Raw genomic sequence first — 26,836 nt, forward strand, 5'->3', positions numbered from 1 at the left:
AGAACACGTCTGAGCCTCCTACGACCACCTAAAAGCTCAGAGGTTCTGAAATCCTCGTCTGTGATCACTGAGAACTACACGGGGACAGTCGCAGCACTTTGGGAAGATTCACCTACTGGTTCACCCAGCTAAGAGCTGATGGGGTGGGTTTTTAGATCAGCAGCGCCCCCTGCTGTTAAAAACTCAAACACTATTGATGGTGCAGCAGCACTTCAGCAGTTTTCTTGGCTGTTGAGCAGATCATATCAGAGCCTTAACTAACTAATATTTTAATTATTGCAGAGATGATTAGTTCATCTAACAGTGAAACACGTCTGCTATGAACCTGAAGACGATCCGTTTCCTCTAATCTGTGACAACGAATAAAAATCTGAAGAAGAAACAGTGAATATCCCAAAAGAATAAAAAAAGATTCAGTGGGAGAAACATTTCATCATCATCAGGTGACTTCTTCAGTCTCAGCTGACTGCAGGTTTCAACCTTACAAACAGGAAATTTGCATAATGACTGAAACCAGCCCACTGAATGAACAATGGGCTGTGAGGTCAGTTTATGATCATTAATATGCAAATTGTTATGATGATTGATCAACAACCACTGATTGAAACGCGACATCCAGATGAACAGAATCAGCTTTTTAGGATTTCCTAACCTGGATCATTGAGCATGCATCAAGACAAACAGTGAATATGTGACAGTTTTACTCTGATGGTTTTCCATCCGATGGAAAAACAAAAACAACACGAGTCACTCCTGATGACGTTAGTACTGTTGTTACGAATGACAAAGAGAGAAGTCACTGTGTTTCTACTGAAGTAAGAGGAGGAAACACTGTAGCGCATGCAGTGACGGGCAGAGGAAGATACAGTCATGCATTTACACAGGATATAACCATGAACCGCAAAGGAATGTGGGAAAATGAAAGCTTATGACTGAACCATAGAGTCAAATGAATTTCAGATTCATGTTTTATGTAATGTAACTCACTAAATGTCGCATTAAAACCTTTTCTGATATTTCTGATGATTTTTCTCCCACTTTTTTAAAAACGTGTCCTAACCAGTGTTGGTCAAGTTACTTGAAAAAAGTAATCGGATTACAGTAATGCGTTACTTGCAACGCGTTACTGCCCATCTCTGGCCCTAACCTTGGCCATTCACTCATCTTTGCCTTTTCATGGCAAAAAGTCATTTCTCAATAAACTGAACTGCAGTTATTGATCATTTATATTCAAACATTTATTGATTAATGATATTTATACAGCAGAATGACGTGTGGTAACATCAATGTAATTTTTGTACAGGTGAAATGTTGAAGGGTTTACCCAACAGGCTGACTTATTTCTGGTCAGCGTCTCCACAGAGAAGAGCGTGTTCTTTACAAAAATCAGGTTTAAACCTGTTTGGATCAAAGCATGAATAAATGAATAAAGTCATCTTTGTGTTTCAGATACAAAACAAAAACAGCTTTCACTTTGTCAATGCAAAATACAGAAATATCTCACATTAAACTTTGGGTACATGAACACGTCACATAAATCCACCCGTCACACCGACACCACCGACCTCTGCTGTGGTTTCAGGTGCAGCACTGTGATGCTCCACCCACTCTGAGAAAGGAGCGTACCTTTCTTATCTCACCAAAGGTTAAAACAACACAACAAAGTATGATTTCATAGGTTCAAACCCCATGAATGCGCCTTTTCTAAAGCTGTGACCACACCGCTATCAAACAATACGCTTGGTTGGTCTAAAATACAGAACAGCAAACAAACAGAGTTTAAACTGGAGGCGTCGTCTCACTGCAGGCAGGCTTCAAACTTCAGTAAAGTCTTTAATCCTCTTTGGTTTTCTCATGGAAAGAAAGAGCGCTGCAGAGAAAGAGGAGAATATGTCAGAGACAGACGTGGTCTTCATTCCCAAACCGAAGCCAGTGTTTGAAGCTAAAACCTGCAGTTCCTCTAACGTCCAGCAGAGGCAGCAGTGAGTCAGTCCCACAGACTCTGTTAAAGCTTTACAGCAGAATTAAACATGTTTACAGCTTGATACACAAACTGTTTGGCCTCTGTAAATCATTTCTACCTTCATAACAGCTTTTTAAATTGTATTAAGGACTAAAGTCTGCATTACTAGGGGCGTGGCCCATGTGACTGACAGGTGGATGGTGACACAGGTGGTTGTAGCTGCTAGCTGTCTGCTAGCTTCACCTGAACTGGACCTCTGGACCTTGTTTGTGCTGTTGGACCCTTTTGGAGCATTTTTAATGACATCACCTGACCAATAACATGGCTGCTCTGAGGTTACTGTAATAACAGACCGTCCAACAAGTCTGACTAAGAGCTTTAGTCAAATTCCACAATTTTCTCTGGATGGTACTGATTAGCAGCTATCTGTGTAATGCTTCATCTGAACCATGAGCTTGTCCTATAAACAAACTGGTTTTGTGATTTTTAGTTTAAAAAAAACTATGGAATAAAGTTTAGTATCAAAGCATAAACCTGGCATCTTCACCCAGTCCGATAAAGGAAATGCTGGTTTCAGTTATGGATTAGTTACCTTTGAAACTGAGCTCGAGTGAAGGCTCCTCCTCCAGCAGGGAGTCTGAGTCAGGCCACAATTGGTTAACCAAGATTTTAGCATTTTCAAAATGATCAAAATAGAAGTTGGGTGTGATTGTGGGTCTGTCTGGCTCACAGAATTTCAGGTTCTCTCTCAGTTGGTCAGAATCAAACTTCAGTACCTGAAAAAGAAAAAGAAAAGAGAGAGTGAACAATAAAGCTTAGAGACTACAAAGATTAGTTATGAGCTAAACTATCAGACACACATAAGCCTGTGAGTTTGTTCCATCCATTCATCTTCTTCCACTTATCTGAGGCTGGGTTATGGAGGCAGCAGCCACCACCTCAAAGGTGTTCCCAGGCCAGCGAAGAGATATCTCTCCAGTGTGTCCTGGGTCTGTCCCAGGACCCCCTCCCAGTGGAACATGCCTGGAACGCCTCAGTAGGGCACCCAGGAGGCTTCCTTGTTACATGGCCAAACTACCTTAACTGGCTCCTTTCAATGTGGAGGAGTAATGGCTCTACTTTGAGCCCCTCACAGATGGTCAAACTCCTCACCTACCAATCCCCCTATAGTTGGAGCACACCCTCCAGTCCCCTCCAGTCCCTCTTCTTGAAGATGGGAACCACCATCCCAGTCTGCCAGTCCAGAGGTATTGTCCCTGATCTCCACACAACATTGTAGAGGCATATCAACCAAGACAGCCCTGCAACATCCAAAGCCTTCAGAAACTCAGGGCGAACTTCATCCACACCAAGGGCCCTGCCACCAAGGAGTTGTTTAATTATCTCAGTGACCTCACCCCGGTGATGGACTAGTCACTCCCAAGGTCTCCAGACTCTGCTTCCTTTATGGAAGACTTGTCAGTGGGATTAAGGAGGTCCTTGGTCTATTCCTTCCACTACCCAACAATATCCTCAGTCAAATCAGCAGCACTCCAGTGTCCTGCATCTGGTTTGGGGGTTACCACCACGACAGGCACCAACGACCTTGCAGCCGCAGCTCAGTGCAGCAGCTTCAGCAATGGAGGTGCTGAACATGGTCAAACCCAATGTCCCCAGGCTGCCATTGAAGGTCTGCTGGAAATGGGAGTTGAAGATCTCGCAGACGGGGGCCTCTGTCAGGCGTTCCCAGCGAACCCTCATTTTACGTTCAGGTGCACCAGGTCTGTCCACCATCGTCCCCTGCCACCTGATCCAATTCCCCTCCAGGTGGTGATCAGTTGAAAGCTCACCATCTTTCTTCACCCAAATGTCCAGAACATACGGCCGCAGATCTGATGATACAATTACAAAATTGATCATCGACCTATCGTATGGGGTGTCCTAGTGCCATGTGCACTTACGGACACCCTTACGTTCGAAAACAGTGTTTGTTACGGACAAACTGGTTCACACAGGAGTCCGGCTCTGGTTCAGATCTGGCAGACCATTCCTCCCAATCACGCCCTTCCAGGTCTCAGTGTTGTTGCCCGCATTAGTGTTGAATTCTCCCAGTAAGACGACAGAGCCCCCAGGTGGAGCACCCTGAAGCACCCCACTCATGGACTCAGGGAAGGCCGGTTACTCTGAACTGACGTTCGGCGCATAGGCATAGATGACAGTCAGGACCTATTCCCCGACCTGAAAGGCAGGGAACAAACCCTCTTGTCCACCAGGGAAAACTAGGGGATACTAAGATATCCACCCCAGCCTGCCGCCTCTCAACAAGGGAAACTCCAGACTGAGACAAAGTCCAGCCCTTCTCCAGGAGACTGGCTCAGGAACCAGTCCCCTGGAGGAGTCTCAGTAGCTGGGATCAGTTTGCCAGCGTGTGCTGGCCACTGCCCAGCACCCCGACAACAAGGCCCCTGGGATCACTGGGACAAGCAAACCCCTCCACAACAATAAATCTGCAATTCACAGAGGGGGTTAGTTTGTTGTTTAATTTTTTAATTTAATTGTTATTTACAGCCAGAATATCTCATAACCACCTGTCCGTTCTCCACATGCAGGGCGACGGCAACATTATCCCAAAGATAAAACTCAGGCTGTCCAAACAGCTCCAGAGAGTCCATCTGACTTGCATCAGGTCTGTGGATCAGCTCGTACCTGAGAGGAAGGCCAAAGACAAACAGACGGTATCAGTGTGGCAGTATTATCTGACTCCATGTAAAGCAGACAGTAAAAGTCTTAAATATACTTAAATATATACATAAAAATATTGGAAAAGATCAGCTGACTGGATGTCAGGAGGAAACTTTTTAAAATTTGGTAATTGTCTTTGCAAAGACTTCTCCACCTATCAGCTTACCCATAATTATAGTGGCAGCACGCTCATGATATTTGAAGGCTGGAATATAGATTGAATGTATTTGCCTTCAGATTTAGCTCTCTCTTTATCACAAAGGTCTGGTACACATTACTGAGGATGCACCCCCAACCCCATCCTCTACCTTCCCATCACCTGTGAATGAGGCACATGATTTCTCTGACTCAGGTCAGTGACTGTAACTCTTAACACATTTTTGTGCTTTGTACTTTTGTGAAACCCCTTGAGTTAAAACTGAAAGTGTGCACTTCAGTCACATCTTGATTGTTGGAATTAAAATTACAGAGGAAAAACTACAAATAGTGTCATGGTCCAAAAACCTCTGGACCGACCTGGATGGCCTCAGATCAGATGTATGACAACAAAGCTGATCATTGACCTTTGACAGCGTGCCCTGGTACAAGTGCATTATGGAGCAAACTTATCCTGTAACATGATGTTTGTTATGTGAAAAACCAACAGCACTCTGGTTAAGATCAGGCTGTTCCTCCCTGTCTCCTATATCCAAATGTTCCTACCATCCCAGAGTCTCCAAGAAGCCCGGGTATTCTTCCCTGCTGCTCAGCATGAGCACAGACAATAACTCAAAGTCACATAGAGTCGACCCTCTTCCTTTGTCTGTGAGTGTGATGTTTATCTCTGTGTTTCTTACCTGTGCGTCTCACACATGGCCTCCGACCGCCAGATGAAGCGCCCGTCTCTGTACGCGCAGACAGCGTTCGGGTCATTACCAGGAAGTAATGGAAACTCGGAGAACAGCTCGCGATTGGCTGGGCTGTGGACCAACACAGAGTACTGCACTTTCTTTTTGAACAGGCAGGTCCTGAACACTCTCATGATGGGCGGAGCTCCGAAGCAAAACTGGACACAACAAAAGGTCTTTCAGTGGGAGACTCACACCTGTCTCACACCTGAGGTAACGTACATGATGTACTGATAACACACAGAGAGAAAAGCTGTTGTTCCTGGTCAAACGGTGTTTATTATTTTTAGTGTGTAGCTTTGACACAAACTCAGACTGTTGTGTCTCTTTCAGTCTGTTGAGATGGATTCATTAGTTTTTTTATTATGGATAAAGAGTTGTTGACTTTTGACTAATGTTTGTATCGTCAGGAAGAAAAAAATTCCCCATCTCTGTAAATGTAAACGTACCTGCTTGCTGTAGGCGGTCAGCACGTCCTGCAGGGGGAAGGTGAAGCGGTACGATCCATACCTGGACTTCTCACTGAAGGCCGGAGAGGAGGCAAATCTCCACAGGAAGCTCTGCTGCTTCGCAGCCTGCTCCTCCGTCCGGTTTGGGTAGGTCTTCTCCAGGAGCCTCGTCTCGGCCGCCTGGATCTCCTCGGGTCCCACAGCCAGACTCCACCACACCAGGGACCATTTGTGTGGATCCCTGAAGCCTCTGTGAGGATCCTTGAAGCCGCGGTCTGTCCTGATCCAACATAAAGCCCCTCGCTCTGTGTCGTGTTTCAGGTGAGACACGTGAAACTCGGGTCGGGGGTATTCAGGGACGTTTTGTTTTAGGAGATACGGGTTCTTCAAGTCATGAGCGAGCTTTTTCAGATCATTCAGCCACAGATGCTTACAGTTTATGAAGTGTTGTATATATCCTCTCCTGTTTCTTTGTGTCTGCATGATCAGGTGGAGGCTGATGCTTCCTGTGTGAGTGATCTCTGATCACCAGGCTTATATTCAGACCACGCCCCCACAGTCCAGGGTGTCCGACTGTCACGCCCTTACACTGCCCATGCAAATGGGACAAAGCCTGAACGCCCTCACACAGGAAATACTCTAAACATCAGCTTCCATATTTCAGCACCAGCACTGATAAACATCACACAGAGAAAGAAAGAGGACACACACTTCCCCCTGCAAAACCACCAAACTCCTGTCATCTCCTCTGTTTCACTGTTTCCACTTCTGTTACAGGTTCAAGTGTTAATGAAGTTAAACCCGACTGCACCTCAAACAGCAGCAGGATCCATATGAGCTTCTGCAAAGTAACGTCTCTCAATAGCTGCGTATGGACAATACTGTGATATTGAAAGGTTAAATATACAGTAATATACATATGATAACATTCGTCTGTTTCTGGAATATAGCTCTCTCCTATCTTTCTGATCTTGTCCCTTTTGTCTTACTTCTCTCTGTCACCTTTTCTGTCCCTTTGAAGAAGTGAGGCTCCATAAATGCTAAAGAGCTAAGTATTTCTCAGTTGCAGTGAATAGACAGAAAATAAACTGTAGGAAACTAACCAGCAGAAAGAAGAAGAGAAATAACGAGTTAACATAAACCAATGACACACTCCAGGGCCTGATCCACCCTGGCAGGGCCTCCTTGGGGATTGGGTGCCTAGAAAAGCGCTATATAAATGCAATCCATTATTATTCCTCAGAGAACATGAATAATTATATAAAACTTTTCTGTCTGTGTGAAGCTTCATTATCAAACTATTGTGTTTGTGGTTCTTAATACCATGTATCGCCTCCTTCATATTAATGACAGCATTTTATGGTATTTGTGTTCAGGGCACTTTATTGTCTCAGATGCTAAAGCTGCCCATTCTTCTTGGTAAAACTTCGTCCAGTTGACATCATTTCTGGGTCTGTCTGGAGCTGCAGCTCTGAGATCTCCTCAGAGTGGCTCAATGATGCTGAGGTCAGGAGACTGAGAGGACCTCTGCAGAAGCTTCATTTTAGAAGAAGTTTCTCTGTGCTGTTGGCTTATTGTAAACGGGCTGTTTTGTGACATAGGCATAGTCATGACTTTCTTCTTAAGACTCAACCATGCAGCCTATTTTTTCCTTATTGTGCATCTTTAATCAGCTGAAGTTGTTGAATCAGCTGGTGTTGAACGAATCTGTCATTTTTCACTTCTTAATTAGAGTTTGGACATTGATGATTAGCATTCTCAATTCCGTGGATATTTTTTATATCCTTTTGCTGTTTTTATAAAGTTCAACTATCTTCACCTGCAGATCCTTTGATAATTCTTCTGTTTTCCCCATGGCTCAGAGTAAAAGGTCAGTGCACCACTGAATGAAACATAGAATAATAGAAGAGAACTTTATTGACATTTTACATGTACAATGAAATTATGGTTTCTCCACACCAACTGTGCCAGTATAAAATAAAAATAGTAAGAGAGCAGAAATATATACAAAACAACAGAAAGGCACACATTACTTTTTTTTTCTTTTTTTTTTTTAAATTATATTTTTATTAAAGAAAAAGGAAAAAAAAAATTATCACAGTAAGGTGCATCGACACCATTCAATCAAACAAAACAAAAACAGACAAGCAAACAAAGAAACAACAACAAAAAAAGAAAAAGAAAACACCTCTTTCTTAGTCCTTTTGTTTTACAATCAAATAACACCAACAAAAAAGAAATAAATAACAATAAATAAAAATAAAATAAACTCGGTGGTTTGACAGTGTGTTACATAATGCAGCATGTTTACCTTATTTACAAAGACTACATTAGGTACCTATTATGAAGTTGAGGGTCAACCTAACATTGTACGATACATGGGAGATACACCAATTCAGGGCCGGTCTTATCTAAATTCAGGGCGGGTGGGGGACACAAAACTAATCCATTCATTCCATATTTTGTAAAATTTGTCTTTTCGAATTTTTAAAAAGAATGTCAGTCTTTCCATTTTAAATATTTCGAAGACCACATTAAACCAATCCTCAAGTGTTGGCGGAGTTGGATTTAACCACTTTCTGGTTATTGATTTTTTGCTGGCCGCTAATAGTGCTTGTAAAAGTTTTGTATCCTCTCCCCGGACCGAGCCAGCGACCAAACCCAAGTACAAATTTACAAAATTGATGTCAAATTTTATCTTAAAAACCTCGCACAGAGTTTTGTGAATTCCCAGCCAGTAATTTTTTAAGTTGGGGCAGTCCCAAAAAATATGATAATGATGTGCTTCTTCTGATCCACATCTTCTCCAGCATTCCGCTGTCCCATTTTTATATTTAATTTGATGAGGGGTTTTAAAAAATCTAATAATGTTCTTCCAACAGTGGTGTCTCCAAGATAAAGAACTTGTTGAGTACCAATGAAAATTACAAATCCTCTCCCAGTTCTCATTTGTTATACCCATCCCCGATTCCAATTCCCATTTAATCTTAACATTTTGAGTAGTGTCCTTCCTTGCTTGAAGAAGCACATCATATAGTTTGGAGATTGCCTTTCTCAAAGAACTATCATATGCTAATTTAACTATTTTAAAAATTTCAGACTCAACCGTATTTGGGTTTGGGATATTGCAATGCTTGTAAATAATAATCCCTCATTTGAAGAAACCTGAAGAAATCTACTTGTCTTAAGCCATTTCTTATTTGTAAAGACTGGAAACTCTGTAGTGTCCCTTTATGTGTGAAGGAATGGAGTGTTGTTAGTCCACTCTCTATCCAGGACTGGAATCTGTTATCACTTTCATTTGGTTTATAATCTGTGTCATAAGCACACCATCTAAATACTTTTAGTATTTGTTCACTACCACATATTTTAATCACTTTATTCCATATTTTTAGAGTGTGACTTATCCATGGTCCTTTATCTTCTAAACGGTCTGCCAATTTTTTATCCACAATTGAGGCTTGTAGTTGAAATTTAGGGGTTCTATTAAATTCTATGGATTTCCACTTAGCTGTCAAATTAGGGTTACACCATTGCAGCAGGGGGATAACCTGAGATGCGTAATAGTAGTATTGTAAACATGGGAGCCTTGTCCCCCCTTTTGCCTTGCTTAACTGTAACGATCTAAATTTAATTCTTGGTTTTTTCCCATGCCAAATAAAACACGCAATCCATTTGTCCCATTCCCCGAACTGTGTTTGACTTACTTCAACCGGCAAAGTTCTAAATAAATAGAGGAGTCTTGGGAGTACGTTCATTTTCACTGCTAATATCCTTGAATTTAAATTTAAGAAAGGCACCAGATTCCACCTATCTAAATCAAATTTTATGGCCTGTGACAAGGGACCATAATTTACTTGTGATAGATTAGAAATATTCTTAGTTAGAGTTATTCCTAAGTATTTAAGTGTTTCAGCTTCCCAATTTATATTATAATTATCTGGTAGAGTTTTAGATGCTGTATAATTTAGTGTCATTACCTGTGTTTTGTTTAGGTTTAATTTATAACCAGACAGTTCTCCAAAGATAGATAGAGAAGACATCAACTCCTCAAATGATTCTTCAGGTTCCCTCAGAAAGACCAAGACATCATCTGCAAACATTGCAACTTTTTGTTCTTCACCAGCAGCTACAATACCTTTAATTTTGGTATTGTTTCTTATAAACTGACCAAGAGGCTCAATATAAAGTGCAAATAAAAGTGGTGAGATTGGACAACCCTGCCTGGTCCCTCTTTCTAGAGTAAAAGATTCAGATAAATCTCCATTGACTTTCACACGAGCCCTCGGTTTATCGTAAAGGGATTGTATTATTAAGATGAATTTATTATGGAAACCGAAAGTCTTCAGTACCTTATAAAGAAAAAGCCATCTGACTGAGTCAAAGGCTTTCTCAGCGTCCAGTCCCACCAACACTGCCTGGACCCTATCTCTATTTATTTGTTCCATAACATGTAGGGAACGCCTTATGTTGTCCACTGTTTGCCTTTGTTGAATGAAACCACACTGGTCCAGGTCTATAATGTCAGGTAAAATTTTTTCTAATCTCCGTGCCAGAATTGCTGTAAATAGTTTATAATCCAAATTTAATACACTAATCGGACGATAACTGCTACATTCTGTCCTATCTTTACCCTCTTTGGGAATGATGGAAATAACTGCTTCCTTCCATGAAGGGGGTAATTTACCCTTTTGCATAATCGAATTGAATGTTTTCAATAAAATAGGGAGCAAGTCCTCTTTAATGTTTTTATACCACTCTGCAGTGTACCCATCCGAACCCGGACTCTTGCCTACTTTTAATTTGGATATTGCCAGGTGAAGTTCTTTGGTTGTTATTGGTTGGAGTAAACTTTCATTTTGGAGATTTGTTAAAGTTGGTAATTTTAATTTGTTCAAAAAATTATCAATTTTTATTTCATCCGTTGTTTGTGGTTGGGTATACAGTTCTTTATAGAACAACTCAAAGCTCTCTTGAATTTTCTCTAATTGATTTTCAATTATCTTTGTTTGTGGGTTTTTTATTTTAAGAATTGTACTTTCCAGTCTCTGTTTACGCAGTTTATAAGCTAAGACTTTAGAGGATTTGCTTCCTATCTCATAATATTTCTGCTTTAAAAAAATAATTTTCTTTTGAGTTTCCTGCGTATAAATTTCATCGATTTCAACCTGTATTTTTTTAATTTCTTTTTTTATCTCAGGATTACCTTTATATCCATCTTCCCGTTGTAGTTGTTTTAACTTTACCTGAAGGTTAACTAATTTTTGCATCTTTATCTTTTTCAGATGGGAGGTCATTGAAATTATTTTTCCTCTCATTACTGCCTTTAGGGTGTCCCATAATATGATTTGCGACACTTCCCCCGTATCGTTTAATTCAAGAAAATCTTTTACTTCTTCTCTTAGCTTTTGTTTTAATATGGGATCGTTTAATATAGTTGAATTCAATTTCCACAGCACCTTCCTGGCTTTCTTCTCTAAACTCAAAGACAATGAAATGGGGCTATGATCTGAAAGAGCTATCGTTTTAATTTTACATTCCTTTACTCTAGTACAATCACTACTGAACATAAAGAAGTAATCTATTCTAGAATAAGTCCTATGGGGACAGGAGTAGTGGGTATAGTCCCTACTTTTAGGATGTAACTCTCTCCAAACATCAATTATCCCCAATTCCTCCATCAATTGATTAAATTTCTTTGTAAGAGCATTTGAGCTAATAGATGCTCCAGACACATCTAGTTTAGGGTTCAATCTAATATTGAAATCACCTCCACAGATTACCAGACCTTGTGAATTCACCATTAAATCAAATATTTGTTTATATATTGTCCAGTTACTTCCCGGAGGAATATACACATTCATAAACGTCATTTCCTGACCTTCAATTTTACCCGTAATTTTTACAAACCTTCCCTCCCCATCCTGTAGTTCTGATATATGTTCATAATTAATTGCATTTGAAATAAGTATAGCAACTCCTCTCCTATGTCCTCCCTTGTATGAAGACGAAAATACGTTTTTAAAACCTTCTCTTCTCAATTTATCATGTTCTGATTGACTCAGGTGGGTCTCCTGGAGGAAAGCCACCTGTGCCAGAAAGGCAAAGTGTTTGGAAGCGGTGCACAAAACGACCTGGTCTGAACAGTCTGTGTGTGAGTGACCTGAGTGATGAGGGTTACTCAGATCATGGCTCCGATTGATGAGGTGGATAGGTGGATGTGTCTTGGATGACCTGATTGAGCTCAGGCACAGACCAGAGGGTGGCAGGTCAAACAGGTGGTGGGCGGGGTCACTTGTGATGGTTCACAGACAGGAGGAGCTGGCGATGGCCTCCAGGGTTGGCAGTGATGTTTTGGGTGGTGTTAATGACCCTCTGTGCAGCCTTCCTGTTCTCAGTCGTGGCCTCAGAGTACAAACAGCAGGCAGGAGGAGCACGCTCTCCACTGAGGAGGGGAGAAGGTCAGCAGCAGCTCCTGGTCCAGGTTCTTCTTCCTCAGCACACGGAGGAGGTGCAGCTGCTGCTGGGCCTTCTTTACCAGGGCGATGGTGGTGTGGGTCCAGGTGAGGTTGGTGGAGATGTGGGTGCACAGAAACCTGAAGGTGGAGACAGATTCAACCTGTTCTTCATTTATAATGAGAGTGGACCTGTCTGTGCCTCCTGAAGTCCATGATGAGGTCTTTGGTTTGAAGGATGTTCAGCTTCAGGTTATTTTCTGAGCACCAGCAGGACAAGTTCTCTACCTCCACCCTGTACGCTGTCTCAGCTCCATCAGAGATGAGCCCAACCACGGTGGTGTCATCAGTATACCAGCAAAACATGCAGTGGTCTATCTGGAGGCCAGAAACTCACTGACTTTTCATAAACACATAATTACAAGCAAATAGATCACAGGTGAGGATTGTTACCTTCACCTTTAGTAGTTGTGTGTCCATGTGTCAGCTTTTGTGTATTTGTAATGACAGCAGAAACTATTCCTTTAATTACTGATTCATTACCTTAGAAAATGAGCTTGAGTGAAGGCTCCTTCCCCAGGGAGAAGCCTGCGTCAGGCCACAAATGTCCAACCAACGATTTAGCATTTTCAAAGCTGTCATACTGGATTCCAGGTGCAACACTCTGTTCAGGTTTCTCACCTAACAAGAGGTTTGTTAGAACATCCTCTTCAGGTTTCTCACAGTACATGAGGTTTGCTCTCAGTCGATCGCAGTCAAACTTCAGCACCTGAAAAAGAAACCGAGCAGAGAAACAAGGTGAGAAAGTTCAACGCTTTGTTTCAATTCTTATCAAATTTATAGGCAACAGCGTTCTTCTTGTAAAATGCTTCAGGTGTCTCTATAGACCGAGGAGTAGGAGGGGCAGGTACCTGTCCGTGCTCCACGTGCAGGGCGACGGCGACATTATCCCAAACATAAAACTGATGTTGATGAGAATATAGACTGTCAGCTTCCATCTGGTTTTTGTCAGGTTTTTGGATCAATTTCCAACTGAGAAGAAAGAGACACAACCAATCAGCTCACAGAGGACTTCAGACTGCTTCCCTGACAGAGCGCTCAGTGCCAGCATTAAATCTGATGCTCAGGTCAGGAGGGAGCAGACCAATGACAAATTAAAGGAAAAACAAACATGAATATCAGACACTGTATGAACTCGTTGTGTCCGTCATCTTTGGCTTTGTTTGTGGTTTTTATAATATTACAGCAGATCTTCATCATCATCAGTGGTAGATCCCATCAAAGTGACTGATCACATTTATTTCAGTGGAGACTTTTAACACTTACCTGTGTGTCTCGCACATGGCCTGTGACCTCCAGATGAAGTGTCCGTCTCTGTAAGTGAAGACGGCGTTCGGGTCATCATACGGAAGCAAAGGATACTCTGAGAAGAGCTTCTCTCTGGCCGGGCTGTGGATCAGCACAGCGTACTGCACTTCCTGATTGTAGAGGGAGGTCTTGAACACCCTTATCATGGGCGGAGCTCCGGAGCAAAACTGGAGACAACAACAGGAATTTCAGTGTGAGAGACACACCTGATACAAAGGTCACCAACCTGACACACTGTACACCGTTTAACAATCACACAAGAATATAATCCACCCACTGTTATCATCTTCAATGCCCTGTACCAACATAGAGCAGAGCAGCTATCTGAACGCTACTCCAACAGAGGTCGATTATCTTGTTAATAATTTTACCTCCTCACTACGTACGACTCTGGATACTGTAGCTCCTGTGAAAACTAAGGCCTCAAATCCGAAGTACCTGACTCCGTGGTATAATTCTCAAACACGTAGCCTAAAGCAGATAACTCGTAAGCTGGAGAGGAAATGGCGTGTCACAAATTTATTTATCATCATTTAGCCTGGAGAAATAGTTTGCTGCTTTATAAGAAAGCCCTCCGCGAAGCAGACTGAACCACTACAGATTAGACTACACACTAACTACACACTAACTACACACTCCACGCTAAACGTCACAAATCTCTCACATCTCAAAACTTTCCCCTCTTCCTAAACAACCAAAACCCACGTGCTGCTATGTTTTTATTGGTTCACATGGTACATTTTTTCACTATATTCAGTTTTAGAATTTATACTCAGTGTTAACTGTAGCTAGGCTCACAGTGTTAATGCTGTCTTATTTTAATAAACAACACCGTAATATACAAAACTAAGGTGGCAGGAGAACATTTTAGGGTGGCACACCTCTCGATCCAACCCTGCTTCACTCACTATGTGTTTATACACCTTTCTGTATTTAATCATGAGTTATTAATCGTCTCTGCTTCTGTTCCACAGCATGTGTTTTTCTGTATTAGTGTAAGGTCCACCTTACAATGTCAAGCACCTTGAGGTGACTGTTGTTGTGACTTGGCACTCTATCAATAAAAATGAACTGAATTGCACAAACACACTGGAGCTGGTTGGCAGATTACTCCTGGTCACATGACTTTCAAGGTCTTTAAGTCTCTGAGGCTGTTAGACCTTAAAGCCTTGAGGAGTTTAAGGTCTTAATTCAGGCCATCGTGTCTCTTTCAGTCTGAGCTGATGGATAAACTCACCAGTGTTTTAAAAATAAAAGTACTCATGAAATGACGTTTTCCTAAAATGCAGAATCAATCAGTGAGCTACACATTGATTTAACCCCCCCAGTACCTGCTGGCTGTAGGCGGTCACCACTTCGTGCAGGGGGAAGGTGAAGCGGTACGATCCAAACCTGGACTTCTCGCCAAAGGCCGGAGAGGTAGCAAACTTCCAGAGGAAGCTCTCCTGCTTGTTCCGGTCTGGATAGATCTCGTCCAGGTAGCTCGGCTTCTTTTCAGCCTGCTTCTCCATCCGGTTTGGGTAGAACTTGTCGAGGAGCCTGGTCTCAGCTGACTGGATCTCCTGGGGGCCCACAGCCAGACTCCACCACACCAGGGACAGGCCGTCTGGATCCTTCATCCCTCCGTGAGGATCCTTAAAGCCTTCGTCCTTCCAGATCCTCAGTAAGCCTCCTTGCTGTGTGTCGTGTTTCAGATTGGAAACGTGAAACTCTGGTTGAGGGTATTCAGGCACGTTGGTTTTTAGAAGATAGATGTTCCTCAAATGCTGATTGTGCATTTTCAAATCGTGCAAACATAAATGATGTTTGTGAATAAAAATTGCATTCGATCCATTGCTTTTTCTCTGAGCCTCCATGTCCACAGTGCAGGATGATGGTGCTAATGAAAAATCTGTGATACAGAACAAAGCAGCCGATCTCCCAGTGAGCCCTGCTACACTCTGCTCAGTAAGACTTCTGTCAACTCGTCAGCCCAACGCGGAAGATTCCCAGGTGGGTTCATGCTCCACCCATTTTATGAAGGCTATATGGGATATATCCCATGTGACTCATTCCCAGGTACTCTGCGGATGTTTCCGACATGTTGGCTCCTGTTTAAGGTGTGTCGGTTAAACAGAAATGTTTCAGTTTCTTTTCAGAAGAAAGAAACTGAAAAACAGAACATGATGTTTATGAAGAAGCCCGTTTATCGTCTCACAACATGAAATTGTTATGTAATCACCCCTGACGCTGGGGTCAGGGGTCAGCTGCACCCACAGCACACGCTTCAGATCATCTGCTCTGGATGCTAGTCTGTTAGAGCTGTCAGAGCGTGAACCTGCGACTCACTTGAGCCCAGAATCATCCTGATCATATTTCAGCTCAACACTTCCTGTTTCCTGTTCAACACAGCAGACAGTCCTGTGCAGCTGATTTCAAAGAAACTCTGATTTACACAAAATGTGATCATGTGTTTAGTTTCACGTCACTATATTCAGTGTGATGTTCGTATTTTATAAGTACAGTAAGTTTGGGTTTACGTGGACTGCTCGGTTAACAGAACCTGACAGATTAATTTTATAATTAAATGACTTTGTCTCCAAACAGACAGCTGTCTGGATTAGTCGCGTGTGGTCAGTGTCTGACTCAGCTGTGAGTGGTAAGCACTCAGCACAATCATCTGTCACCTTCTGTAGCGTGGGAACGTCACCAGGTAAACTCTGTTAAAGAATAAATGTATGTTATTTGTGCTTATTTTCTGATTATATTGTTTTATGTATTTTCATAATAAAGGCCTGTATAAAGCAAGGCCAGCTGTGAGAGAGAACTAGGTCAGAGGTCAGTTAGTGGAAGTTTAAGAAATAGGAAGTTTAGTGACGAGCTACAGAGACATATTAATAAAATACAGGAAACCAGACAGAACACAGAAGGAGTTGTTTTTAACAAAACTATGTGTGATGTGTATGCACGGCTCCTCTTTGTACATTACAGCTCGGCTTTTAATACCATCCAGCCATACAGACTCCGTCCCAAACTTCACCAACTGGGTCTTAATTCCTCTCTGTGCAGCTGGATTACAGACTTCCTTACTAACCGTAGACAGAGTGTCAGAGTGGGTAAGAACACCTCTTCTACCCTTGTGGTCAACACCGGTGCCCCTCAGGGGTGTGTCCTGAGCCCTCTGTTATACACTCTCTTTACTTATGACTGCATTTCCTCCTGTGCGTCCAATCTCATAGTTAAGTTTGCCGATGACACTACAGTGCTCGGACTTATATCTGACAATGATGAGACAAATTACAGGACAGAGGTGCAACAACTAGAGGCATGGTGCCACGATAATAACTTGGTCTTAAATGCCAAAAAGACCAAGGAGATCATTGTGGACTTCCGGAGGAAGGGTCACAGCAACCATCTGCCTCTCTTTATTGGCGGTGAGGAGGTGGAGAGGGTGAGCAGTTTTAAATTCTTGGGGGTAACTGTGACCGAGGACCTGTCCTGGGGCAACCATACTACCTTAGCTGCACGGAAGGCCCAACAACGCCTCTACTACCTGAGGAGACTGCGGAGTGCACACATTCCCAGACCTCTGATGCTGAACTTTTATAATTGTGCCATTAGCAGCGTTCTGATGTATGGATTGCTAGTGTGGTTCCCCAGCTGCACCAAGGCCGATCAGCAAGCACTACAGCGGGTGGTGAAAGAAGCTGGCAGAATTATTGGAACAACTCTGCCAGAGATTAGTAATATCTTCCGCACTCGCTGTTTGAGGAGGGTGCACAGTATCCTGCGGGACCAATATCATCCTGCGCGCCACCTTTTCCATCTGCTGCCCTCAGGGAGAAGGTACAGGTCCATACAGGCCAGAACATCCAGATTGGCCAACAGCCTGTATCCACAGGCTGTGAGGCTTCTGAACTCTTTGCCCCCTCTCTCTCACGGACAATAACCATATCCAACTTCTAAATATTACTTGTCATGTTGTATGTTGTTGCTAAGGACTGTTTTATTGCACTGGAGTCATTTTACACTTATTATTATTTTATTCACGGGTGTATGGAAGCTCCAAACGCAATTTCATTGTTTTTTGACAATGACAATAAATATTTGAATTGAATTGAAAGGACCAAATTAACACCTATATGAGACACATTTTTGGCTTCTAATGCGAGAGATTTTGCAACTGGCTTTTGGGCTGTGCAAGGCTCTCTCTCTTCTGGAAGATGATTAAATAAATAAATTATAAATATTTTGACTAACTTAAAAACACCAACCAAAAATGTTCATTTTTACAGATTAAATGTTCAGAGTTCATTTCCTAGTTTCTCTTTAGTGTCTGCTGAAGTTGGTGTGCTGAGAAACGGGGGGGGGGGGGGGGGGGGGGGGTGTCCAAATTCATGGGCTGCATCCTCCTGAGGACGCATTTGTAGGCCGATTACATCATAGCGACGCGCCGAAGGCTGTCCAAATTCGTAGACTCCTCCAAATGCAGCCGACAAATGTGTCCTCCTTTTCCCCGAATTTGAAGGATGGGTCGGGTGTGTCCTTCGTGGCCCACCATATCCCAGAATTCATAGTGTGGCCCAGCCAATTTCAGTTTCCAACAATAGCGGCCACTATTAAGTTTTAATATTACTCTTATTATTCTTTCTGGGTCACAAAATAAACTTTTAACATATTTTCAGGCGAGAAAGTGGCGGTGTAAATTTCAAATATCTGCTCGGTTTATCAAGACATCGCATATTTGCAAAAGTACGCCGAGGTTTTCGGAGACGTCTGTTACCCACCCGCTCGATAGCTGACCGGGAGGTCGAGGGTCACTAGAGCCGGCGAGAGCAGCAAACTCCCGGCAAATCGCTTTCAAACCCCCGCTGTCTTTCACTACTCAGGTTAAACATGATATATAAGTCACTTAGATAACTTCAAAATGTTACTGTTGGGCTTTTTTCAGTGTTTTATTTGTTCCTCAGTAAATCCGTTTGGCTGAGATGAAAGTTATTAGATTAGATAAAATAAAACTTTATTAATCTCCCGGGTGGTTTTCACACAGCTGAATAAACGTCAAACAGAAAACTGATTAAACAGAAGTGTGAGATGGTCGAGAATTTACGCCAGTGTCCTGTTATATTTTAGATAGCAAGGAGCAGACGGCCGAGTTTATTAAACTCCACCGAGACAGCGGTGACGCTAATCTGAAGGCTAGACCGTCCCATTTCACAGCTGTTTACTTCCGGCCTTCTCGGTTTTTGAAGGACCCGGCCCACATAGACCATAAAGGCCAGGTCCGCCGAAGGATGCGGCCTACGCTTTGGGACACAGCTTATGTGTTAATAGACCTCTCTGCATTGAATCATATCTGTTATTAACCTCTGTCTCTCTTCCACAGCATGTCTTTATCCTGTCTTCCTTCTCTCACCCCAACCAATCACAGCAGATGGCCCCGCCCCTCCCTGAGCCTGGTTCTGTCGGAGGTTTCTTCCTGTTAAAAGGGAGTTTTTCCTTCCCACTGTCGCCAAAGATCTTGCTCATAGGGGTCATATGATTGTTGGGTTTTTCTCTGTATGTATTATTGTAGGATCTACTGTACAATATAAAGCGCCTTGAGGAGACTGTTGTTGTGATTTGGCGCTATATAAATAAAACTGAATTGAATTACAGATATTACCTCTGTGGTTAAATAAATATCTACTTGTCAAGAGATTTATTCTAAAGACACTTCTTCAGCTAAGAGTCTAAGGGTAGAAACACACAGACGCTGTGTTTTTCACTTGTATACAAGGGCGATCACAGAACGCTCACACCAGAGTGGGGGCCCTGTGATGCGCGCCCTGTTACCGCTCTGGTCTTTATTTATATACAAAGCAATACAACAGTGAATACTTCTATTCATAGGCAGAGGAAAGTTAGTGCATATGTGAAGATAAGAGTGGTTCAGGTGTATGTGTGTGTGTTGTGAGATTCAGAAGGACGCAGCCCTTCTTCTTGTTAGAGAGCGCAGATAAAAGTGTCCAGCTCTCCTCTTCCTGCTTGTTCAGCTATTATCGCTGTGAGAAAGAATTTATAAAACAGTCTTGTAGTGGACAACAGTCTAAGTCATCAAAAGGTCAACACACAGTATTCTATCATATGCAAACTTATATCATTAAAAGCTTATACTGACTACTAAGTACAATTTTCCATTGACATTCCCTCCTGTTGTCAGTATAACTTTCAAGTGAGATATCAGTATGTAACATCTTGTTGTACAGTTTCTATCACACCATCATTAATCACACAAAGTCTTCATGTTCCAACAGGTCGGGGTCATCATCATCATCATTTGTCACGGCTATGTATGCAGCAACAGTGGAAACAATTATACGGTTAATCATGAGTTTTAGACATGGCAGGATACATGTTACAAAAACACAAAATAAAAGTGAAAATACAAAAAGGGATAAATAGAATAAATAAGAATAAGAATACAAAGGAATCGCAAGTATTTCAAGTATTTCGAGTATTGAAGTCTATTGCACCGTTGGTTTTTAACAAAAAGTATTACACAGTGAAAAGGCAGTAGTAGTCTTTTTGGCAGTCACTTGTATTATTTACATAATCCTGATTTTGGGCCTGCTGGATCTGTCTCAAGGCATTCAGGGCATCAGTCATGTTTGATGAGTGTACATTGTCTGATGTGTGTGTGTGTCATTTCTCACTCAATCAACAAGTGCACGTCTGTTCAGGTGTGTGTTTCTCTTCATTTTGAGTCAGTGTGTGTAGATGTGTATGTTTGTGTATGTTGGCGTGTTCATCACTTTCCTGTTCTGGTGTTTTGGGTAAACCACCGCCTGAAGCGTGCCCTGGGGTCCTGCCCTCCTCCTTTTCAGTCCGGTTGCGACCATTGCTGCTGCTGCTCAAAGTTCAGTCTGTCCTGGTCCTGGCCCCAATTGGGGCAGTCCTTTCTCCAGTGTCCATGCTCACCGCAGGTGAAACCTGCATCTTCTTCTGTGTTTTGTCCATTCTGAGGTGCCTTTTGACCTCAGTTGCTCCTCCTGTCTCTGGCACGCCCTTTTTGCTGCCCGATCATCCGTGTTGGTCCATCACTGTCCTGCACAGTGTTAATGCAGAGTTATCAAGGTCAGCATTCTTTTGCTCGGCCTTACTTTTCATTCGGGCTTAATGGGCGTCTCGTCACAGCTCTGTCAGCTGAAGCTGTCTGGAAATCTCCCCCGTGTAGTGAAACGGGCCTTGGATTTAACGCTCTCCGTCTCTGCTGCATGAGATCGCTTTCCTGTAGCACTGTTGACATTTTTAGATTGTTGTTATGGGTCCAGCTGCTGCAGCATTTGGTCAGGGTCAGGGTCAGAGATGGTAGAGGGGAGAGCAGGAGTCCAGGTCAGCTTCGGCTTTCAGGGCCGGCAAAGCAGCCTGTAATTAAACATAAAGAGAAAAAACAAAAAGAAAACAAAAACAGACGAACAGGAAAATGATGTTGTGTTGGCTGTGTTATTCAGAGAGGGGAGAAACACCGGGCCAGGCCCTGTGTCAGCCTTCTCTCCCCCTTTTTTTGTTTTTCCTCACAATATAATCAACTCATAACCCACCAAGTTGACAGGACAACACAGGTAGATATTTAAATTCTTAAGAACATCGTCAGTAATCACTTGTGTTGTTCAATCAGCAGAAAACATCTCACAATTTGTTGTATTACCAACTAAATTTGTCTGATTACTGCTTGGTCATACCAGACTCTCTCTGTGTCTTTATTTTTCCTTCTCTGTTTTCACAAACGTTTCACCTGTTGTCCTGCAAGCTGGAGAGTTAAATGTCAGCAGTGGATAAATTCAGCATTTGATAACAAAACTATTAAGTTTTCCCTGTTTTAACACTAATGAGAGATATAGGCGCATGTATAGTGTGTGCTGTAGTGTAAGCTGTTCTTCATTGCATGTATGTGTGTTAGTAGCTTGCATGCAAGGCCTCTGGGACTGTCTCACCCAAAAGAGCATTTTCTCAACAGTTGCCTTTCACTCGCGTGTGTTAAGAAAGGCAAATGTGCTTGTAGCAGTTGTGAGATTATTATGCTGTTATATATTACATTATACCTATAATCAAAATGAGTGAATCATGATACTGCTGTAGGCCACATCATACTTCTGAGTTAAAAGAATGTGAAAATCATTAGATCTATTAGATAGGTTTGTATTATCCTATGCTGCTGATTTACTGTGAGTGAGTTACACTGTTTCATGACATTTCATACTGCTGAGTTATGAAAAGAATATTGTATTCAGAGAGTAGGGGCCTCTCTCTTTTTTTTTTCTCTTTGTGATAGTAAAGAGAACAGAGCACATGCCACGGGAGCGTCACCCCCACCTTTGGTGGAAGCAGAAAAACAGGGAGCCAAGGTCATAACTCAGGCTCACTAAGAGTCAGAAAGAATATGAATGCTTAGTTTGTGGCTGTGGCGCATTTTGTATAGCTTCTTTTCTTTGTTTAGTAGCTTTCTGCCTTCACCTGAGAGGGTGTGCCCTAAGCATGTGACTTCAGGTCTCCATAATTGGAGTTTATTTAAATAAATAAATAAATAAATTTTTATTTATATAGCACCTTTCAAGACAGAATCACAAAGTGCTGCACATAAGATTAAAAGTCATAAAAAGATTTAAAAAGAGAAAATAAAACAGACAAAAAATTAACCAAAAGCAGTTTTAAAAAGGTGAGTTTTGAGTTGTGTTTTAAAAACAGCTACTGAGTCCACAGTTCTTAATGCTTGGGGGAGAGAGCTCCACAGTCTCGGGGCCACATTGGCAAAAGCTCTATCACCCTTAGTCCTCCTCTTAGTATTTTTTATAGCAAGTAAGCCCAGATCAGATGACCTCAAAGACCTGCTGGGGACATAAGGCTGTAGCAGATCAAAGATGTAGGCAGGTGCCAGTCCATGCACAGCTCTGTAGGTCAAGACCAGGATCTTAAAATCAACTCTAAATTTAACAGGAAGCCAGTGTAACTGAGATAACAACGGTGTCACATGTGAGTACTTGGAGGATTTTGTCAAAAGCCTAGCTGCAGCGTTTTGCACAACCTGCAGACGATCCAGAGAACCTTTGCTAAGACACATAAACAGCGAATTACAATAATCCAACCGTGACGAAATAAATGCATGTATAGCAATCTCCAGTTCAGATCGAGATAAAATCGGGCTTAGCCTAGCCACATTTCTTAAATGATAAAGACAAGACCGAACCAGATGAGACTTATCATCATCAAGGACACATGGTGAGAGCCACGTCAGAAGTTACAGTACTCATCACTCAAGCAACATTTCAAAAAACAAAAGAAACAAAAAACAAAACTCAGCACACTGCACAGAGAACAACAACAAGACACAACTGAAGATGTTGTTCTTGTTTGTTCTCCTTGAATTTTAGAATAAAGTTATTACATCTGCATTAGTAAATCACATGCCTAATCATTATGTGCCACTGTGATCCACAAGTATGATCACAGATTTATTCATTTTTCAACCCAACAAAACAAAAAACAAAACAAAACAAAAACAAGTTACTGATGACTTAAACGCTTTACACACATAAGTCAGGATGCAAAAAGGCTGCTGCCAAAAACAAATCAGAAGTGTGAGGGGAAAAAACTGAACTCACAGACAGCTGCATGTTGCAGCTCCTGCTCTAAAAAATGTGTAACCTGCTCATCAGCTTAGCAGTGACCACATATTTAATTCAGCTTCTCAATTGTGCAGCTTTAGCTGTTGTATACAGGGTTGAGCTTGTTAGGTGTTAGTATAGGTGTGCTCTATTTTTCAGCAATGTCTCATCTAGGATGACAGGTTTACAAGCAGGTCAAGTGCCTCTATGCACTTAATTAGTTTAGATATTTTCTTTATTTTCTTCATCTCATATGTCATTGTACTGAATGTGAGCAACCTTAAGCTTGATGCAGACTACTTTTAACAATTATCCACCTCACATCATAGCTGACTGAGGTGCCTCTTCTTATTAATATTATGTTATTATTAATGTTATTATCTTTTTATATAACAGCAATAGTATATTACAATATTTTATTTATATTTTATTTTGCATCCATCGAGGGATGGGGGTGATCTGCAGTTTCACCCCGTCCCAAGCTGGAGACATTTTCCTTTTCACACACTTTCCTTGGCTGAACAATGACAAAACCTTAATATACCTCATGCATCTCTCTATTTCATTTAATATGTGTTTGTGTGAGTTATGTATTTTCTTTCGTTCTATTCAGTCTGGGCACGGTCTTCATCCCAACTATGTTTCATTGTTCATACCAGTTTACAGGTTGTTATCCTTGCTTTTATCAGTTTGAATACATTACAGTTGTTTTATTTAACTTTATTCCTCTTGCATTTATATGTATTCAGTTGGGTCTGTTTCCAGCCCTTTTTAAACTTATACTTGGATCTCTAATTTTTTACTTGGTGAGGGATTATTATGTTCTTCCTAATCTGAACTGTTCTCTTCACCTGAGCTACTATCCTGTTCTGAGTCACTGTCTTCTTTGTTTCTTACAGTCACGTGCAAAATGTCCCTCTTTTCCACACCTCCAGCATGTAGTGCTATAATTACTGTTTGGTGTGTATCTAGGTCTGTCTCTACCTCTTGCTCTTCCCCTATGCATTCCTCTCCCTCTCTTTTGGCCTCTGAAGCCTCCCCTGTAGCCTCCACTAAAAGCTGTGAGAACAGTGTCAGCATCGAGGGGAAAAACTGAGACCTTCTCTTTCCGTTTCACCACTGTCTGTGCATGGTTAGCATATTGAAACGCCTCATCTGCTGTGCCCGTATCTTGCGTTACCCAATGCTTTTCTACATGAGACCTAATGGGTGGTAGTAATCCTTTAATGAAAGTGCGTTGAAATAGTTTTTTATTTTCCTCTTTCTTTTTCTTATTTTCAGTTCTCCTTTCAGCTTCAGTTTCTCATGCTTGGAAAAGTTTATATTCTTCTTCACGTTTTAATTTCTTCTTTGGGTCTTTTGTTAATGTAATTTCTTGTTTCAGGACAGCTTTCAGCTGGGTAACAGCTGAGGGATCGCATTTCCCTTCCCAGCTGCGGTTCTTTGCTTTTTGTGGATTTCTCCACCTATTTGCACTTATTCTACCTGCTCCTGTTTGTTGTTTTTCTAACCATTCCTCATCAGGCGTTAATTTTGCTTGTTTATTACCCATTTCCAAAGATTTTGTTGGGCCGTCACTGGCACACCTGACTCCAGAGTGGTTTACTGATACGGCCTTCTACTTCACTTCTAAAAAATGAAGCGGTATCAGTTTTACGAGACGAAACTCAACCGTTCTCCTCTGTCACCAGTACTTGAGCCTCAAGCAAAGAAAACAAATAAAATAGGAGTAGTTCAGCAGCGTATTGTGCTGTAAAATCAACTTACTTCTACACACATACACACATAGACATTTGCGCGCTAATTTGTTACGAAGTATTTAACGGTTACCTCTAAAAACCAGTCTAAACTTAGTTCCTTTTGGCGAACTTAAACCTAATTTATCACGTTTCTTTAAACCTTTGCGGCCGTTTTATATATCAAAATAGTGTTTCTCACCCTCAGACGTCTCACTGGTGGTTCGGATCGTCAGACTGAATCCCATCGCCGTGGACCAGACCGGCCCGGACTCGAACGTCCCGGGTCCTCCTCGTCTAAGAGGGCTGTGCACAGACTTCGGTGCTGGCTCCACGGCGTCAGGAAACAGTATGCCAGATCCTGGAACAGAGTCACAGATAACAGTTCTGATATTTCTGCTCCGGCTCGAAGGACCAAAATAAATGTCAAGAGATTTATTCTAAAGACACTTCTTCAGCTAAGAGTCTAAGGGTAGAAACACACAGACGCTGTGTTTTTCACTTGTATACAAGGGCGATCACAGAACGCTCACACCAGAGTGGGGGCCCTGTGATCAGCGCCCTGTTACCGCTCTGGTCTTTATTTATATACAAAGCAATACAACAGTGAATACGTCTATTCATAGGCAGAGGAAAGTTAGTGCATATGTGAAGATAAGAGTGGTTCAGGTGTATGTGTGTGTGTTGTGAGATTCAGAAGGACGCAGCCCTTCTTCTTGTTAGAGAGCGCAGATAAGAGTGTCCAGCTCTCCTCTTCCTGCTTGTTCAGCTATTATCGCTGTGAGAAAGAATTTATAAAACAGTCTTGTAGTGGACAACAGTCTAAGTCATCAAAAGGTCAACATACAGTATTCTATCACATGCAAACTTATATCATTAAAAGCTTATACTGACTACCAATACAACTCTCCATTGACACTACTATATTAAAGGGGACATGAAACACTGAACACATAAAGGCTAATTTCCCCCACTGACACAGCTTTAACTGTCTGTGAAGCTGGGTTTAACAAATCAGTGCTTAAAGCTTTAAAACATGTTCATAGTTCCATCTGTCAGTGCAAACGTGAACATGTGATTGGTTGGTTGTGGCTGACAGACTCAGACTAACTAGTGACAGAATCGATACCTCAGAGGAAAATAAGGACAGTCAAACTAAACATCAGTGTGAGAGGATCACTGTAGTGCTGCAGTGGTGAGTTGTCCACTCCACTGTGTTCATTTATGAGAGAAGAATGTATTATAACCAGTGTGACATGGCGCCATGACCTCTGTCCTTCCAGGGGTCAGAGAGTCACAGGACTTTGGACTCATCAGGAAGCACTTTATGACACAGAAACACACGATCGTGTCCGTATTTTCCTCTCAGTGATTGATTCTGTCACTAGTTAGCGAACATTAATATAAGTCTGTAAGCCTCCAACCGACGCGCAGCGTTTCACGTCCCGTGTAACTAAAATGATTTCCTGTGTGCTGTCAGTAACGTGCTGCAGGATTGTTTAAACTACAAACAATACTGCAGCCATGAACCTCCTCAGAGGTCCTCCCCCACCCGGCAGCTCCGCCTCCATCCTCTGCACATGCTCAGACCGTCTCAGCCTCTGAAAACATTTTGTTCTTTGCTCAAAGGTTCA

General features: G+C 42.1%; 2 protein-coding genes across 3 annotated transcripts; both read right to left on the reverse strand.

Moving 5' to 3' along the window:
* Positions 1-1,265: 1,265 nt before the first annotated feature.
* Positions 1,266-6,537, reverse strand: LOC102077062 (uncharacterized). The gene is made up of 5 exons (XM_005457339.4): positions 6,021-6,537; positions 5,521-5,729; positions 4,531-4,648; positions 2,556-2,739; positions 1,266-1,870 (listed from the first exon to the last, which is right to left on the reverse strand). Exons 1-5 carry the CDS (start codon positions 6,501-6,503, stop codon positions 1,815-1,817), a joined length of 1,050 nt encoding a protein of 349 aa, XP_005457396.1. The 5' UTR covers positions 6,504-6,537; the 3' UTR covers positions 1,266-1,814.
* Positions 6,538-12,499: 5,962 nt separating this feature from the next.
* On the reverse strand, positions 12,500-15,830 carry LOC109203944 (uncharacterized). Of its 2 annotated transcripts, none has more exons than XM_019364163.2 (5): positions 15,175-15,830; positions 13,802-14,010; positions 13,387-13,507; positions 13,019-13,244; positions 12,500-12,616 (listed from the first exon to the last, which is right to left on the reverse strand). In XM_019364163.2, the coding sequence occupies exons 1-4, from the start codon at positions 15,697-15,699 to the stop codon at positions 13,020-13,022; spliced, it is 1,080 nt and encodes a 359-aa protein (XP_019219708.1). In that variant the 5' UTR covers positions 15,700-15,830; the 3' UTR covers positions 12,500-12,616; position 13,019. The 2 variants fall into 2 exon arrangements, with proteins under 2 accessions (XP_019219708.1, XP_019219707.1); XM_019364162.2 differs by lacking the exon at positions 12,500-12,616 and adding an exon at positions 12,725-12,849.
* Positions 15,831-26,836: the final 11,006 nt, after the last annotated feature.

The sequence above is a fragment of the Oreochromis niloticus genome, linkage group LG10, assembly GCF_001858045.2.
Source record: "Oreochromis niloticus isolate F11D_XX linkage group LG10, O_niloticus_UMD_NMBU, whole genome shotgun sequence".
Lineage (NCBI taxonomy): Eukaryota > Metazoa > Chordata > Actinopteri > Cichliformes > Cichlidae > Oreochromis > Oreochromis niloticus.